Source organism: Camarhynchus parvulus, chromosome 12 (genome assembly GCF_901933205.1).
Source record: "Camarhynchus parvulus chromosome 12, STF_HiC, whole genome shotgun sequence".
Classification (NCBI taxonomy): Eukaryota; Metazoa; Chordata; class Aves; order Passeriformes; family Thraupidae; genus Camarhynchus; species Camarhynchus parvulus.
The window spans coordinates 16204187-16222304 of record NC_044582.1 but is presented as its reverse complement, the minus strand read 5'-3'; the positions used below and the strand labels follow the sequence as shown (position 1 = coordinate 16222304).

Below are 18118 nucleotides of genomic sequence, written 5' to 3'. Positions count from 1 at the left end.
CTTCAAGCAATTAAAGCAATTAGCTTGAAGCCATTTCACATTCAAGGTCTACTGTGACATTCAAGTCCAGAAGAAGTCTAGGGGAAAAGGGAAAAGGAAAAAGAAGAGAATAAAAGGCTGCTGTGCAGCACATGCACACAAATAACCTATGAGGGGGTTTTGGACTTTGCAATAACTTCCAAATGTGGTCAGGAGGCTTCACAGCGGGCAGGCAAAGTTGCTGCTGAGAAAGGGAAAAGATAAAGAAAAAACACCTAATGATCCTTTAAATTATACCCAAGTTTTGCACTGGGAAGGGAGGGGGAGGAGAGAGAAGTAGCAACGTGATTTGGAACGATATTTGTGTGAAATAATAGAGCGTTGGCCTTATTTACTGATATTTCTCCTGGCATGGACATCATATTTTTCTTCTCATTTAGGTGGGGATTTATATTTGGTGTTTACATTGTAAAACTACACTCACTCTGGCTAATGTATCCCTTACAATGACATTCAGCTCAGAGTTTAGTGATTCCAGCAGTAAGTCTTGAAAGCTGCTATTTTTTAAAAGGTTGGAGCAGATTAGTGGTGACCTTAAAAGATTAAACTAGTACAGTTTAAAGATAAATAATCAGCCTTTAGCACATTAGATAGCTACATAAGCATGACAGAAGGTGACTTTCTTACAACAGTTTCAGAATCCAGGCAGCATTTTTACATTTGAAACTTGACTAAGGCAGGGAACAGTGGTTTGCAGAAAGCAAGACATAAACTGATCGCACTACTTCAAATTGGTTAATACAGTTTTAAATCCACAGTTTTCCTGTTGGTTTTATTATTGAGAAGAGGCTAATTTTAAAAGCTATGCCTGCTGCAGAAGAAGATCTTGCTTTGCCGTCCCGGAGGGTGTTCTTAATCAGAAATAACCGCAGGCTAAATTATAATGTGGAATCCTGCTGCCCTTTAACCTAACACTGCTGCTCGTTCAGTGTTTGTTAACAAATAGCTCTAAGTACAAAATTGTTTGAGAATTACTTTTTCATTATATTTGCTGACTTCAATTAGAATAAGAAGCTTATTTGGGGAAGAAAAATTAAAAATGTATGGGTTTCTAGAGAAAGTTTCAGCAATTGTTTTCCGGCAAGTGTCGCCTTCGGAACATAACTGTGGACTCCATGGCACACGTAATTCAATTTAAATAAAATTACCTTCTGAATGAATATTTCCATCCTGGTGGCAGAGGCACAGCTCAGGAGCATCCCAAGACTCAGCCCTTGTAAAGATGAACAAGCTAAAATGGTGGCAGGGGCTCAGGCCAGGGCCCCTTTTGCACCTTGCAGGGGGATGCAATTCCTAACGAAGAGGCACCAGTTCCCCAGCTCTGTAGTGTTGGGGAGGGCTGGGCTGTAGATGCGAGTAGCACAGTGTCCTATTTTTATTTCACTTTGAGTAACACGTAATTGAAACGTACAGTCGGCAAATTAATTGGTGAGTTGAAGGTAAGAACTGCTGAGTTAGTAGAGACAGCACCAGCCCTGTTCTTTTTTTCCCCTTAAGTTTACATGCTGGAGCGGAAACGCCGCGGTGCTCAGAAAGGAGGTGATGCCTCTGTAAAGCAGATCTTTCCAATTTTATTTTTTTTTCTAGCTTAGTCTTCTGTTTCTATGATCTGCCTTTTGAACTGTTTTTGTGGCTGATCAGTTCCACCTAATATGTCTCTTGATTTCTGCTATTGTAATACTCAGACGACATGCTGTTCTCTTCATTTTTATAAGCTTTAGATGCTCCTGCCTGTCATACTCTGGCGGTTTATCTTCAGCGTCTGGATTTGCTTTCAGACTTGCATGTCTATCAAGCTGCTGTTGCTTTGAATGTGAGATCAAAAGAAGATGAATTCCAGTAAAAAATTTCCTTGTATGAAGAAGAGATTGGGGGCCTATGTAAACATCCCACTGACAGCTCCCAATGAGTTATTTTAGCAGAGCATTAGCACCCAGAATGACAGACAGTCCAAGACTACATGCTAAATAACAAATCAGTCCCTTCAGTGGCAGCAGCACGTTGCCACAACAGCAATACATTTTCTAAAGGAATCCTGTTCCTCTTTTTTATTGAATATGGCTGTTCGACTGCTCATCTCTTCGCGAGCTGCCTTTGAGTGCCAGCCCCAGTTTACTTTTTCTTGACAATATCTGTGTCATGTCACCAATATGACAGCAGACAGGGCTTTGATAATTGGGTGGGGAGACGGTTAGTTAGTCATCTCCAGTTAAATAGGTAGTTTGTTTTAGGGAGGGGAAGGAGACAGTGAAGGAGGGGTGGCATCTGCCGGAATGCTGAAGTTACACTTTCGGAGATGCTGAATGCAAGTCCCTGCACCCAAGACAAGCTGTGTTTTTTGGGCGGTTGTTTATATTTCAGTTCACACAGAGAAAACAGCTCTGCAGCCCGGCCAGCCTCCCGAGCCAGTTTCCAGAGCAAGTCGCAGCACTGTCGAGGGTAGGAACGTCAAGCTTGGCTGGACTTCCGTGCAAATCCGAATTTGCCTAGATACAGAAGCGAGGTGTGCTTCTGCCTGCTGTTTGGTCTATTTGGGGACATAATTAGTTCTGCCTGTTTCTGCTCACAGATAGGGGGGTTAATAGTGTGGAGTCACTAGATTTTTGTGCCGGGTGGAGTGCTAAGCCAACTTTGAGATTACCTGTGAGCTCCAGCTGATCTCACCACTTTGCAAGGGAAGAATTAGGGAAGGAATGCTTTGCGGTTTCTTTGTCATTTAGTAAAAGCAGAGGTTGCTACTGTGGAGGCAGAGCCCGGTGGCTGCCGCGAAGGGCAGTGCTCCAGCGTCTCCCTCCAGCCTGTGCTCCGGCTGCACGGCACTTCCTGTTTATTCAAACATCTTTTTACCATTCTTCAGCCCCCGCTTCACAGAAACAGCCAGAAACATCTCCAGTGCGAAGACGGAAATCTAAAGGCAGACAGTAAGAGCTCACTCTGTTAAACTCTTCATTTTCTCTGCGAGCGCTCAGAAGAAAGGAGCATGCAGGCAGGGCTGAACTTTTAACGCGCTGCCTTGCACAGGCAGCTTGGAGCACAGGAGAGGGGAATTGCTTTGGTTTGGTGCAAAAGCAGCCAGTTCAGGTTGTTTATGGCAGTGTTGACAAGGGTGGGGTTTTTGGCATGGCTTTGGAGAACTGTGGCAAGGGCCAAGTCCTCTTTTGGGGTGCCTGTCACCTTGCGGCGTTACTCCTCTGGCACGGGAGCAGCCATGTGCCACCGTCCCCGCTGCTCGCCGGGTGCTGCGGCTTCTCTTTGCAGAACTGCCAAAAATACCTAAACAACAAAACCCCTCCAAGAAAAGGAGACGTTGCTGCTGCTCTGGGCAGCACAAGTGGCGCAAACCCACCGAATGGCTTTTTTGTTTTCCACAAATTGTTTGCATGGTGGCTCTGGCACCACATGCGAACCAGCCTCGCTAATATTTGTACCAATTTCATGCTAATAAAAATCAGGCTGCTGAGACAAGCATGGCTATTATCTCATTCATATGACTATTGTTTAGACCTGTGGTACTACAAAAGGAAAGGGAAAGCGTGCTCATGCCGGGTAATGGTTGTTAACTTCTCACGTGAGGGATTTTCTCTGCAGTTTTTCAGTATTAATGATTGTTGTATGAATGGTCTTCAGGGGTTGTTGGAAGATAGTGTAGATCCTCTGGGTAATCCATGTCACAACACGGATGCTGGATTTTTTCCCCTCTGTTCAAGTGACTTAAAAAAACTGCTTGATATTTCTCGGTGGTTTCTCCCCCTGCAAACGTCCACTGAAATAGCAGGTAACTTTTTTTTTTTGGCAAGCATTCGTGGTGCTCATATAGTGTGAAACATAAGAGAAAATGGAAAATATGCTGCCTGCCCTATGGAGAAAACCCATCCTCCTTGAGGCTTTTCCTGCTTCTCCAAGATCCAAATACACTTTAAAATTTTAAACTGTAAACCCCCATCTTCCTAGAAAAGAGAGCGAGAGAGAGAGAAATCAAGCTGTGTGTTCAGCCAAACCGCAAGTACAACAAACATATTTTGAAAATATATTGCTAGTCTGGCTTTTTAATGTTCAGAAGTTGTTCTACTTTGCAGAAAAAAAAAATGGTGTTTGCAACTGCCTTAAGGACAATTTGTTTAACAGTAGGAGTAATTTCATGGGGAAAATGGAAAGAGTGACTGAAGTTATTTACTCAGATGTTAGTGTAGGTGTGGGGCAGAAAACTCTCTGTGGGAACAGTGGGCTGCTTTTCTTGGTATCTTAGTCTATTTGATGACCATCAAATTTCCCAGCTCACTGGTTTTGTTTTTTCTGGATGGCATGTTTGATTATTTATCAGAAGGGAAAGGGAGTAGCTGAAGCAAATAAACATGTGACCAAGCTGTGTTTTGTTTTCCACTCAGAAGGCCATGCCCTTTAACAGATATACAGAAAATAATAAACGTATTGTTTTATGATAAAAGGAAATTATGTGTATCATTTTCTTTAGCAAGGCCATTAACCCCTTGTGTTCAGTGGTCTCCGCCTTCTGGCAGCTTGTTGGGCTTGCACCTGGGAATTAAAGGCACTTAAACCTCCCTCTTGCCTGGAACATTTCGATGGATTACTGCTCCAGCCCTTTGGATTTGCTGGATTTATTGCATAGTCATACAGCTCTGGTCGTCTCCCTGGTCCTACTTGGGGTGTGACCGACTAAATGAGAGACGCTTTGAATTTTCAGAAGGGTGCTGATTTCCAAAGAAAACCTTGGCGGGAGATGCTGGGATCTTCCAGCCTCCAGTGCTGGTGTCTGTGCAGCGTGAGGGGTTGCAGCTGTGTTTGGTCCGTTAAAGACAGTGTCAATTTATGGGATTCTCTTTTAAATGCCAGGTGTCTAGCATGTAGCATGTAGTATTTCCTTTATAATACCAGCTTTGGACAATGTTCATTATCTTCCCTGAAAAAAAAGAACAACAAAAAACCAACACCCTATAAACTAAATCACTGTCAGGAAGTAAAATACAGGTTTGCTTCATCTCCGGGAAGCATGTTGCATGCTTTAGCTGCTTTTATGGGATTAAAAGAAACAAGTTAAGACTGTCATGCACATGAAAGGAAACCGAGATGTGGTTTGCTTCACATTGTGCAGGTAGGTATAAATTTAATAGACTGACTTGCTTTCAAAATCTCTCTTTGTCTCCCCGAGTCGCATGTCAGTTCCAGCGCGTTGATGAGCTCCGCGGTCCGTAATAGCGCCTGACTGCCGCTGCCCCGCAGGTGCCACATCGGCAGGAGGGTCCTCCTCCTCCTCCTCCTCAGGGATGTAGGTTTCCTCTGAGGAATGGCTCCACATTGAGAAAGGGAAAATTTGCCTGACATCTTGAAGTTGTCTTCAAGTCTGTGCATTGCTGGTGGGTCTGGAGGTGGATGCTTCACCTTCTGGGTCCGAGGGGTCAGTGCTCCCTGGAGAGCCCAAGTGGATGGCAGGGGCTGGGGGTTTGGGTTTGAGGGAGGAAAAAATGGCAGTCGAAATAGCAGGGAGAGGAAGGGCTGGCAAAATAAGGACCTGAAACTTAAATGTGATGTAAAGAAGAAAGAGGAAATGAGCAGCTTGGGGCCAGGTGACATGAGAAGGGGCTGGCCTGGGGGACATGGTTGGCCCCCCTTGCCCAGAAGCTCCCTGAGGGTTGAGGAGGCTCAGGGTGGGCTGAGGAATGGGCTTTGGGATCAGAGGTGCAGGATTGAGATGCCTGGAAAGAACAAGGGGCAGGAGCAGTTGCAGCCTGTTGGACAGGGGAGTTCTCCAGCCTTGGCTGAAGTCCTTGGGCAGAAGCCCATGAAGGACCTGTCCATGGGGGAAAATGTCCTTCCAGACATCAGCAATTTAAGGTTGGGTTGTGCCCTGAAGCATAAACATTTGTACCTTGATTTCTATTTTTATTTTTCCAAAGGTAACTGTAAACGCTCTCATGACTATCTCTGCAAGTGTCTAATCCTTTCTTTGCATCCTCCCCATGCTCTTGGCCCTGGTGATATCTTGTGACATTAAGTTCCAGAGAGTAATTATGAGTTGTATATTAAGAAAGGAAAAAAAAAATCCTTTTATCTGCCATTTTGTTGTGGTTTTTTTTTTGGTGGCTGTTGCTTCCTGACTTCATTCAATGTCCTCTTTCTCTTGCATTATGAGAAATGGCAAAAGCACCAGATGTACCCTCTCAGGCCAAGTCACAACTTGTATACTTGTTATCATCTCCCCTCTTACTCATCTCTCGCTAAACTAAACACTCCCACCCTTATCAATCTTGCCTCGTATCTGCTGAGCCCTCTAATCATTTTTGTCGCCTCCATCTCAACCTTGCCTATTTTTGCCTTACCAGAATCTGTTAAAATTAAGCTTTTTACAAGCAGTTCTAAATTAGGTTGTGCCACAGAAGTGCAGAGATGTGATTTGCAGCTTTAGTTTTCCATGTTTTTGGGCTGTCCCAATGTTTTGCTTCCTTCATTCACCCAGCAGCAGCGAGTTTCTGATGGAGCGTGGTGAGATGTCCACAGTCAGGGGCTGTATTTCATGGGCCTCTGAGTACAAGTTTGTCATGCAGTGTTTTGGAAAACAAGCTTAAAATATGTTCCCTGTTTTGTTGACCACACAGGGAAGCGCGCAAGCAGCTGTATGCAATATACTATTTACGTTGTAGCAACAAAAAGGCCCTCTTCCTTCTCCCCCCCCCACCACCTTATCCCTCTTCTCTTCTCCCTTAAAAAATATGAGAACTTCCCGTGCTTTTGACATCCAAGAAAAACGCGGCTCAGCAGTGAATGCTCCTCCAAATATTCAAAGGTCTGGTTCACTTTTGCATAAACACAGTAGTTCAGAATCTGATCTCGAGCCTACAGAAATGAGCTGGAAATCCCATAAGATTTTTTTTTCATCACTCAGGAACAGTTCAGTTCTGGTTCAGTTTGAACAGGGAGCCAAGATTTGTATCCTTTCTCATTTTACCAGGATGTGTTGGCCCATCCCTCCTTTCTTGCTGGTACAGACCGCTACATGCTGTGAGTCTTGGCATGCCAAAATAAAGAGAACCATTTTTAATGTTTGGGAACTTTTTGCCAGATACTTTTTAAGTGGCTTTGAGGAGTCCTGACTGTGACTCTTTAAAAGAAGGGACAGAACGTGTTTTTGCGGTGTAACCGCCTGAGGATTTCATTTATGCCTCAAAAAAAGGATTTTTGTAGCCATTTTCCCCGTTGTAGCTTCTTCAGGGTTTGCAGGTTCCTGGTGTTGGCTGAGGCTGATCTCTCACCCTCTGTCCCTTGCTGCCTGCCCCCTTCATCCCTGTAGTGTCTCCAAGCATTGAAGAAAATACCTCACCCACCTTTTCCCTGAAATTGCTGGAGTTCATGAATAAATTACAAAGTGGAAATTGGTTTTTGTTGGAGGCAAACTCTGTTTTCCCCCTGTGTGGTGCTGGGTCCTCAGAGGCAGGGACCTTGCCAGCCATGGGATGGGCTGTGGGATGGCAGGGCAGGGGCATGGAGTCCGCTCATCCTCCCACTGAGGAGTAACCTCAGTGCCCACGAGGAGAACTGCAGCAGAGCTGGGACACAGGCAGCTCCACCCTGTGGGTTTGGAAGAAAGGCTTTCTGTTTCCAATGCCTTTTTCTGGAGGGAATCTCCTTAACTGGTAGCCAGGATCTATTCCAGAGGAAAGAAACTAAGCCTGCTGGAAGAAAAATAGAGACTCATCTTCTTTCCTTATGACTGAACTATTCTAGGAGATGCTTCAGCATGAGGCACGTTGCCAGCTCCATTGCTCCAAGCGTGCCCCTGTCACATCAGGGACAGGATGTGAGCCAGGGTTTGTACATGTGGACCTCAGGTCCCTTCTCTTTTTCCAGCATAGGAATCACCCCATTAGTCACTTGTCCAGACCAGTCTGCTGTGATCTGCATGGCCAGCTGACCCTTTACTGAGTGAAGGATTGCTGTTGAAGCTCCCTTCCATGACGAGCTGGCTGGTAGCCCTTGGGTGGAACCAGCCTTGCAGATTGGTTGCAGCCAAGTGAGTACAACCAGCAGCATCTCCCCAGGCTCAAGACATCCCTGCTGCACCAGTGGAGCTGGGACAGGGTGGGTGGAAAAGGATTATTTAATGAAACAAAGAAGCAGAGGATGAGATGGGGATGGGGAATTGTTTGAATCCAAGGTGGTTGAGAAGGCTGGACAGCAGGAATGCTTCACCAGGTTATGTTGCATCTTAGCTGTGTCTCATAGCAGAGCCCCATGTCCTGCCTGTAGGTATCCTCGAAGTTCCCTTCTGCACTGCCAAGAGCAGTGTTGGGGCTCTTGGCTGTGTCATTCTGTGTGTGGCACAGGGTCAGGGTAGTGGCAGTGGGGAATGGAGCACGTAGCAGCTCATTTCCCAGTTCTGGAGGAAGATGGAAGAGCTGGGCATGAATGTCAGAGGGAATAAGTGCTGCAAGAACATCTGCTTCTCTTTTTTGCATCTTCTACATTTTATTCCTCCTCTTCATTTTGGTTCCTTTCCTATTCTCTAGTTGGTTCATCTCACCTCCCCCTGTTCTGTTCCTCCCAGAGGAACAGCACTACCCACTGCTGTCGCTTTGCACTATTTTTTATTTTTTTCCCTTTGCATACTGCTCCTCTCCTCGCTGGTTTCCACACGTTGTGCGGCTCCTGAGCCTGCCGGAGGAGAGCTGCAGCAGGGCTCCCCTCCAATGTGTCTGCCTCCTACCACCGCTCCTCTACATCTGCTGCTCCAGGAGAAGAGAGTGTCGCAGGAGAGGAGGTAGAGGAGGCAGGAGTGGGAGAGACATGAAGCATCTCTGAAGCTCGGGTGCATCCGGGCTTCCGCGCTTGAGAGCTGCATCTTGCCGCTCTGCTGGGAGCAGCTGTGGAGTGGAGCGGGGTGTGAGGACAGATGGGAGCTGAGAAAGAAGAGAGATTGCTGGCTGAGTCTAAATTCCCCCTCGTCCCACCCAGGAGAAACAAAGGTACTTGCCTTGTGAGGCTGAAGGGAAGCAAGAAGCCCTTTTGGGAGGTGGCCCATGCTCCGCTGGGAGAGGCGCCTGGAGCTGCTGATGGGGAGATTCCTCAGGGCCTGAAGGCGGCATGAATTGTGGGGAGAAATAGACTATGGGAAAGCTGCATGCCTGCTGCTGCAACGCTGTGCTTTGCCCAAACCTCAGTGGGGAAGTTGAGGAGCAGTGGTAGCTTGCAAGGGTATGGCTATCAAAGGTCAACACACAAGGTCTGGGACCAGTGCAGTGTAGTGTGAAGTTTGCTCCAAGGGCAGATTTTGCCCTCAAAGTTTCTCCCTTCTCTTCTCCCTCTGCTTGCTTGTTTTGTTCTATTTGCTGTTTAATGACCACAACTGAAATTGTGTACAGAATATGATGATGGCTGGCAACTAACTTTCCAGATTTATTGCTTGGACACTTCTCATGGCCACAAGACCACCTCTGATTTCAGGGAACTCTTCCTTCTTCCTTTCTCAAGTTGCTTTCCTGATAAGCAGCTTTGTCCACCTGAAAAGGCCCAGAATCCTTAGGAATCTGTAAAAACACATGAGATTTTGTTTTGTGCTCTCCTTGCAAATTCTGGGTGCATGTTTATCCAGATATTTTGGAGGCAGCCCATTCATTACTGACCAACTGCCCTGGGAATTGGCAGTTGAACAGGACACCCCTTTTTTTGGATCCTCATAGCTGCTGCTCATCTCCCCACCCTCCAGTGTACATTCCTTTCCATACATCCTGAAGTTCTCTGGATTGATCTTTCCATGCCTGATAAACCTCAGGTTCAGAAACAAGCTTCCCCTGGCGTTAGAGCCAGGCCTATTATAGCTGTAGGTCATCGTATTTCATTAATAACGGATTGATATTAATAACGGTTGGAGCAGATGGGAAGGGAGGAGCTGGAGCACTTTTTCTGCAGTAGGAATAGGATGATGGAAAAAAGTTGAGGAGTTGCTGCCTTGTACTGGCTGCAGTGGTGGAACAAGTTAGCAAGAGGCTCCATGCGACTGGATCCTGTTACTGTTTTCCTTATGTACTGACACTGTAAGCAAGTATATGGCATTTAAGCAGCATTTCTATTTTTAAAGTTCTACCCTCTTTTTCCAGTGTATTTCCCTTCCGCAGCCCCCTTCCCGAATCAGGAGTTTCTGGCCACATGAAGTGAGAGGCAGGGCTGCATTTTTACCCTTCGTCATAGCTTGCCCAAAGAGGATGGTGAAACTGAAAGGTCAAGGTGCTTGCATGGAAATGTTGAATTACAACAGTAACTGGGGTGATAACAGTGCCCAGTGTTCTGGGCAAACAACAGCTGGGCAAACAAGTCACGTTCTGTCTGTCTTGCAATAAAATTGTCTTGGTCATCTCAAATGTGTACTTTTTTCCCCCCTCCTGGTGCTTAAGTGGTTGGGAAATAATAAATGGTTGCCACTTCCCTAAGCACAGGGAGAGGGCTTTTCAGTGGGGCTTCCCACTTACGCTGTGAATGAAACAGGCTTGATTCATCTCACAGTTAATGTACTGTTAACATTTTTCCTGGGTTAGGTGTCACCCAGTGTTGACTCTCAAATACCATTCCAAGTTTGTGCAATGTCTTCAAGCTCTGTATTTCAGTTGCCTTTTTACTGATCTCTGTTTTAGATCAGAAAATCTCCTTATGTCTGGGTGATTTCCTAATGGATAAGAAAACACCTTGGGAGTTCATTTGCTGTACCTTGCATTTAGGCATAGGATGACTTGGTTGGTAGGCAGCCTTTTCCTGATGTTGTCCTTCCAAATCCATGTTTATAGTGACCAAAACCCATGGAAGATTCATTTTCAGAGGGATGCTTTCCTTTCTCTCTTTTTTTCCCAGTAAGTGGGAGGATTTCCCCTTTGGGTTTTGGTGCAGAGAGGAGGATGGTTACTGCTGCTCTGTGATTCACTGCTGGAGGCCACGTTTGGTGTCTGGATCTCTGGGTGTCCCAAGAAGCTCTGTCCAGGCTTGCAGGCTCTTTGAGCAGTGCAGATAACGTGGCTGGTGGTAAATACAGAGCCAGGTATTTGAAGCACCTCTGTGGTTTCAGGGGCTCTTGGCATCTCCACCTTAAAGGAAGATGCTGTTGTCTGGACATACAAACACGAGCTGCTTTTTCACGGCCCCTGGCAGTTGTTCACTTGCAAGCACGTGGTGGAGATTTAAGATGTAACTATGGCAGTGGGGAGGAATGTGTGAAAAGAGCTTGGAGATGTCAGAGCACCTGCTTGTGAGGAGAGGGCCACGTTAGCAGAGCTGTTGGCTAGCAGTAAACAGTCGTGGCACCCTTGTTTCAGGACTTGGCAGCAGCAGGAGTTGAACCGAATCCAGCTTTACTCTCTACTGCCTGTTCAGTAAGTTGAGGACAAGGCAGATGATTAAGGAAATGTGGGGAAACTGCTACAGAAGCTTTTGGAAAGATAAGAGACTTTGGTCTCCATGTCTGACAGTCTGGCACTTCTCACTAGCATTGAATTCACATGCAAATCAAAGGCAACATCTACTCCCACAGGAAGCTTTATTAATGTACAGGCCTGCTTGCGAATCTCCGTGCTGATGAAGGTTGTGGGACTGACTTCACTCAAATTAATTTCCCTGTCTATCCTCGCCTGAGCACTGTGCAGCACCGGCAGCCTCAGCAGGGCTCCCACGCCAGGGATGAGCTCCGTGCAGGAGCAGCACTGCCTGGAACCAGGGAAGGGGGCAGAGGTGTGATGCTTCTTGGCTTGGGTTGTACGGCTGTCCACAGGGCTTGAACTGATATCAGCAAGCTAATTCCATGAAGGCAAACCCTAAAGAGGCTTGAAGTATTTTGTGAGTGAGAGGAAGGAGGGTCAGTGTATCCCAAGCCAGCCATCTTTCTTGTACATGTCCTGTCATGTGTGAGGAGTGTGGATGAGGCTTGGAAGTGGCAAGGACAGGACTGAGGTAGGAGGAAGGAAAGGCTGAGCAGGGAGAAGTAGAAAGGCAGAGGGATGTGGGATCGCTGGATTCACTGTAGCACCAAGGACTTGGTAGCTCCTTGATGCAGATGCTCAGTAAGAAGCATATCTGAGCTATACACAACCTTCCACATCTTAAACCCGAGCTCATCTGATGCTCAGCTTTCATTGCTGTCAGTTATTTGTAAGTGAAAAAGCGAAATCTCAAGAGGAGAAATGGGAAATGCCATTTCAAGCTGTAGTCCCTGGAATGTCAGCATGTTGTCATCTCACTTGCATCTACCTTGTTTTTTGCCTTTGATGTTCCTGTCCATCCTGGCTGTTTGTATCCCTGACACTCCCTCTAGCCCACTTTTATTCTTTCTAATCCTTTCCTTCCTGCCCTGCTCCACCCTCTGTGATGGTCCTTCCCTCTTGCCAACTCTGGTCCCACCAGGTTTGTACCAGCAGAGGTGACACCTGGACATGGAATGGGGTGGTGTAGGATGTCACCTTGAATGGAGACCCTCAGAGTGGTGGGTGTGAGGGATGTGGGTGCTGTGCAGCTGGACTGGAGCTCTGGCTTTCCTCCAGCAGAGCTCTGCCAGTGCCAGGCTGTCCCCACAGCCAGAGACCCTCATTGCTGTGGGGTCAGTCATGGTAAGGGTTTATGGTAGCAGTGGCCACCCCACCAAGCTGCATGGAGCTTCGTGGCCAGCTCAAGTAGAGAGCAGGCATTTCTTGCATGGCTACTTGTTCTGGGAATCTTCAAAAAATTTCTGGCAGCCAGTTTAATTGTGCAACCTCTCAGCTGCCAGAACGGATAGAATATGATCATATCACATGAAATGCATGCAGGGTCTGCTATAGCAACTGTATTTCAAAGAGACAACACATATGGTGACTGGTTCTTTTTGGAATAATATCTATAAGTTGATGATGTTTTATTCAAAAAGGCTGTAGCTTGAAAGGTTAGGGATGTTCTGATTGTTTAGTGTATGATTAAAGAAAGGCTTCTGTGGTTTTTTTTGGCCTATTGAATCTAATTACTGGGAACTAAAATGATCATTTGATTGCACATTTACCTGGAATTATTCTTCTGCAGAGCCAGTCTTAATAATATATAATAATATGTTGCGCTTGTACTGTATAGAGCTTCTTGTCTGAGCAACTCAGAGTGCTTTACAAGTATTCATTAATTAAATAAGCCATACAACACTCCTGTTAAATAAGTGAGTATTTGTTGCCTATCCCCTTAAGTCTTGTAGGCTTTATTTCTGCTGCCTCTGCCCACCCTTGAAGATGCTTTAACAGCTAAATAAGTTAATTCAATAAAAATAAGGTATTTTTTAACTGTTCTTAGCGCTTTCTGCATAAAGCTTTCTTTTGTTGCATTGAATTCTTTGGTAGGCTGCAGGGTTTCCTGGTTCTTGATGGTGCACCATTGAGGGGGTGGTGGCTGTGTGTGACTGGAGCCCAGATCCGTGCCCAGCAGCTCCCTGCACCCATTGCAAGAACATGGACCAATTCAGAGATGTTATGGGTGCACTAAGCTCCAACCAGCTTGAAACGCAAAATCCAATTTTACCTGCACCGTGCCAAGCTCTGCTGGAAATCGCATCCACCCCTAGAGAGCTTTTCTGATCCAGTGGAGACTTGTTATTAAATTGGAAAGGAGGGCTTATTGCCAGAGCATTATAAGCTCTCTCCTGCCCACTTGCCCTGGTCAGCAGTGGTGGTTCTTCAGTCCGCTGAGCTGACCAATATCTCTCCAAAAGTAAAAAGATGGGTCTAGGCAATTAAAATAACAAGGTTTTACTGGGGCGGGGGAGTTGGGTTCGAGTTTGCTGACCTTGATATCAAACCTTTCCCAGCAGTTCTGCGCTGAGATTAAACACTGCAACTTGAAGGAGCAAGTGAAACCTGAAGCATATCTGACTTCTTAATTAAATAGGTATTAATTAAATCACTCAGAGAACATACACAGTAGGAGTGGGGAAGGCTTTTTCCCTCCTTCCATGTAGGCATCTTGCAAAGGGACTATTTTTCTTGTTTTACATTAATGAAGTCTTCAGCCTTCCCACTTTTCCACCTACACATGTACTGAACGTCTCCAAGGAGACCAGAGAGGCCCGGGTCCGGTGCTGGTGAATCCTCCGGGAGCAGCAGGCTGGGGTCTCGCCAGCACAGCCTCAGCTGTGCCACAGTCTGTCTTGCAGGGATCATCCTTGCTGTCCCCTGGCTGGGGAGCCAGGAGGGAGCCAGGGCAAGGACTTGCTCCTCATCTTTTCCTCTCTTATCTCCTCTTGCTTTCTTTTCCCCACCTGATGGAGAAATCGGGCCTTGCAGAGCAGCTCCAGTGTTGAAGGACTCTTCTCTGCTTTGGATGACATTTTGCAATAATTCCCCCACATCCTGTGTGCTCATGCTTTCAGGGTCATGTCCCTTGCCCCTCCAGTGTCACATTGTCCCTTTACTGCTGTGCCCCCTCCCACTGAGTCCCCACAGCTGGTCCATCATGAGCTGACAATGATTTTCATAGGATCATAGAATATCCTAAGCTGGAAGGGACCCACAAGGATCATTAAAGTCCAAGTTCTGGATTTTGGTGAGGTGAAATGCTTCCCTGCTTTTCTTTGCATTCTCTCCAGCTCCTTGCAGCATGGCTCTGCCTGCTGCTGCCTCTCCTCTTTCTCCCACCATGGCCTTCCAGAAGCTTCTCTGATGTTCTTGGGATCAGGGGAGCAGACAGTGATATATGACTGCCCTCTTCTGTAAACCCAACCTGATCTGCTGGAGAGGAGGCATCTGAAAGCTAAAAGCAAAGGAGCCTGCCCATTAGGGAGGAGGGCTGTGAGCTGCTTCATGGGGACAACAACCACTCCATGGAGCTCACCACCAGGATTCCTGCAGTTACTTGAGGCTTCCACCCAGGAGGCAAACATCAGCTGCTGCTGTTTTTCTCCTTAGTCAAAATGGGAAATCAGTGGTGGGATACCCCACCCCATTGCATGTGAGGTGTTATTTTTGTGGAAGTCACTGCTTTCCTCAGTGGAGGTGCATCAGGAGTGGAGTAGTACCCCACAACCAGGGATTGCCTTGCCCCTATGCTGCTTGTGTAGCTCCCCATGCCCTCTTGACTCTGAACTCAATTCTCCAACCTCTTTCTCCCTACAGGCTCTCCAGGTGGCACGACAGCTTCTCCTGCAACAGCAGCAGCAGCAGCAACAGCAGCAGCAGCAGCAGCAACAAGTTAGTGGATTAAAGTCTCCGAAGAGGAATGACAAACAGCCAGCCCTTCAGGTAAGGGGAGCCTGTGAGCATCTGTGAGGGTCTGGGGCTTGTAAAAGCTGAATAAATGCATCTTCTGTGCAGATGCTGGGATGGAACCTTCAGGGGCTTCCTCCCTGTGTCCACAGAGTGGCTGTGGCTGGTGTAAGTGGCAGCAGGATTGATGCTGGGTGCTCTTGAAAGTCCCACCTACGGCATATTTACAAATTGTGAGCGTGTACTTTTATTAGCATCTGGTAGGGTTGGATCATGACAAAATGGAATAGCTTTTGTTACTGTGTCAGTGTGCATAGGAGATTTGCATTAACATTTCTGTTTGATTGCTGTTCCATTTGTAGTCTGTGTTCACTCAAACCGTTGATTTGCTGTGTCAAGGATATTGGGAAATGCTAGGATATCATATCATCGGTGTGTTTTTCCCCCTTTTATTGTCTGCTGATTTATGGACATCTTCAGAAATAAAATCTAAATATTAGAGGGCTTTATGCTGTTATGAATTCAGAGAGCTAAAACCAATACAGCATTCCCAAACAGAAGATGTATGCACACATATGGGGCTTTGGAGTACATTCTGCTAGTCTTGTGGGATAAATCACAGGGAGTTAAAGACAAGAAAGACCTATTAGGTCATGTATCACGGTTCCTTTTTTTTCTCCTTTTTTTTTTTTTCTTGCTATTCTAGTGCTAGAAGTCCCAAGTGATGGTGGGACTGCTATTATTTTCCTTCAGATAGTTTTCCATAACAAAGCAGACGCTCAGGAACTTTCCACTTTAATTCCATCCTCTTGCTCCAAGTAATACTGCTTGTATAAATACTGAGTCAGTCCCTTGCCTTGCCTCGTGTTCGCACTCCTCAAACATCTGAGATACTAACATGTACTTGCCAGTTTTGGCAAATTATATGTATCTAGTTCTTTATGTATTTCATAAACTGGCACTTCCAGACCCTTGACCACTTTGCTGGTTTGCAGCTGGTTATTGCTTTTATTACTGCAATTGCAATTGCAGCATGTCAGTGGATTTTTGATAATAAGGTTCTGAATGCAGGAGTTCAGCTGCAGTTGCACAAAGCCCTTTAGCTGGGACATTTATCTTATCTCGCTCTTCTATATCTGATGCTTCAGCCTCTGTAGCCCCAAATTCTTTCCGGATTTTTTTTTTCCCTCTTGTTGTCATAGCACGTTGTCAAACTCATGTCTCTTTTGCTCTTTCTACTTTTTTTTTTTTTTTAGTTTGATATACTATCACCATGAGCTCCCTGACAGCATTGCTGCTTCTCTTGCCTTTTATATGTGCTTCAGATTATTTCCCTGCAAAAATACGGATGCTAGGCTCTTTAAATATGTAGTAGAATATGGAAGGTAAAGCCAACATCACTAGAGGCCTTGACAGTAAAGTGAGAGGGCCTGATTCTGTGGTTCTTACCCAAATAAAGCTGATGGGGAGTTGAAGGGGAGTTTTGCCCGAGTGAGGAATAGCTGTTAACTGCAGCCCTTGGCCCAGCGTGGACAACGCTGAGCTTTGGTGTAGTGATTTCATCTTCAAAGCATTTTGCAAATACTAATCTCCAAAACATCCCCAGAAGGAAAGTCTGATAAGTAAGTAGCATTATCCCAGTTCTGGACTGGGAAACTGAGGGATGCGGGTTAAGCAACTCACTTAGGATCACAGAGGGAATTGGGTTTAGAGGTAGGATTAAGATTCATGAGTTCCTGGCTCCCACCCCTGTGCTCCGGCTGCTGGACAACACCTCGTGCTTTACAGCCGGGCTATTATTCTTTTGGAAAGTATGAAGCATTTTGTCATTGGGCAAATATACGTTTTATTGGCAGCGTCAAGAGCCATAATCCAAAGCGTTACATTAATGCTTTCAAAAATATTTTATTTGGTAAATCCATAGCTGATCCATATGCCTTTTAATAGACTCTTCCACTGGGGACATTTTTAATGAGAGATTGTGCTGGCTAGGTCCAGTGTCAGGTACTAAAAGAAGTGCTTTGTTGTGCAGATGTCTTAAGAATAGCTCCAGAGGATGAAATATGACTGTGTTGACCTTTCAGCTGTGAGCTTATTTGTCAGGATTCAAATAAGTTGAAAGGATCAAACCAAACAGTTTCCGTAGTCAGACTGGGAATTGTGTTGCAGAGGTCAACAGTGAAGGCCACATCGTGGATTCCATAACATAGCCAATTGTTGGTACGTATTAAAGTACTGGAGCAGCTCCTGCAGTCAGAGACACAATTAAAATTCTAATTTATTAATGTATACAGAGAGCTGGCCCAGCCTGTCACTCACTGATTCAAATGACTGCCCAGTCTTTTTTTTTTTTTTCCCCTTCTCATTCCTGGTGCTTTTGCAGTCTGAAACATACTGGAAGTCCTCTTGGATGTAACACCCCCAAGTGCATCCCTGTAATGAAAATCTGTTGCTGAAAGGAGATGGTGCTGCTGGGGGTAGAATTTTTCAGTAAAATTGCACTCACACAAGCACCCACACCCCCTCAAGTCAGATGGGGCCATGCCGATGAGGTGATACCTATTGCTGACAGTACATAGAATAAATATCAAGGGTGGGGGAAACGTGCCCGTTTTTCATAGGTTTGTTTAAATAATGAACAAGGTCTCTTTGGGCTTCCCTTACAAAAATAGATGTCTCATTTAATAGCCACAGCAGTTAGCAGTCACCTTGCTTTTTTTGTGACAAACAGGCTTCATGTATAACAAGAACACCATAGGCGTCGCTCATCCCTGCTGTGCTTGGCGAGGGCACTGGTGAGCAGCGCCCAGCACGAGTGCTGGGGAGCTTTGCATGGAACAGGGAGGGATGCTGTCTGCCTGGGCTGCTGCTTCTCCCAC

At 45.9% G+C, this 18118-nt stretch overlaps 1 protein-coding gene across 8 annotated transcripts in view; it reads left to right on the top strand.

The window, feature by feature from the left end:
* FOXP1 (forkhead box P1) overlaps positions 1-18118 on the top strand; it is a 378109-nt gene that overhangs the window by 251167 nt on the left and 108824 nt on the right. For all 8 annotated transcript variants that reach the window (XM_030956506.1, XM_030956498.1, XM_030956504.1 and 5 more), the window contains one exon: positions 15150-15275. In XM_030956506.1, coding sequence (XP_030812366.1) covers positions 15150-15275 — 126 coding nt within the window. The remainder of the gene's footprint in view (positions 1-15149; positions 15276-18118) is intronic.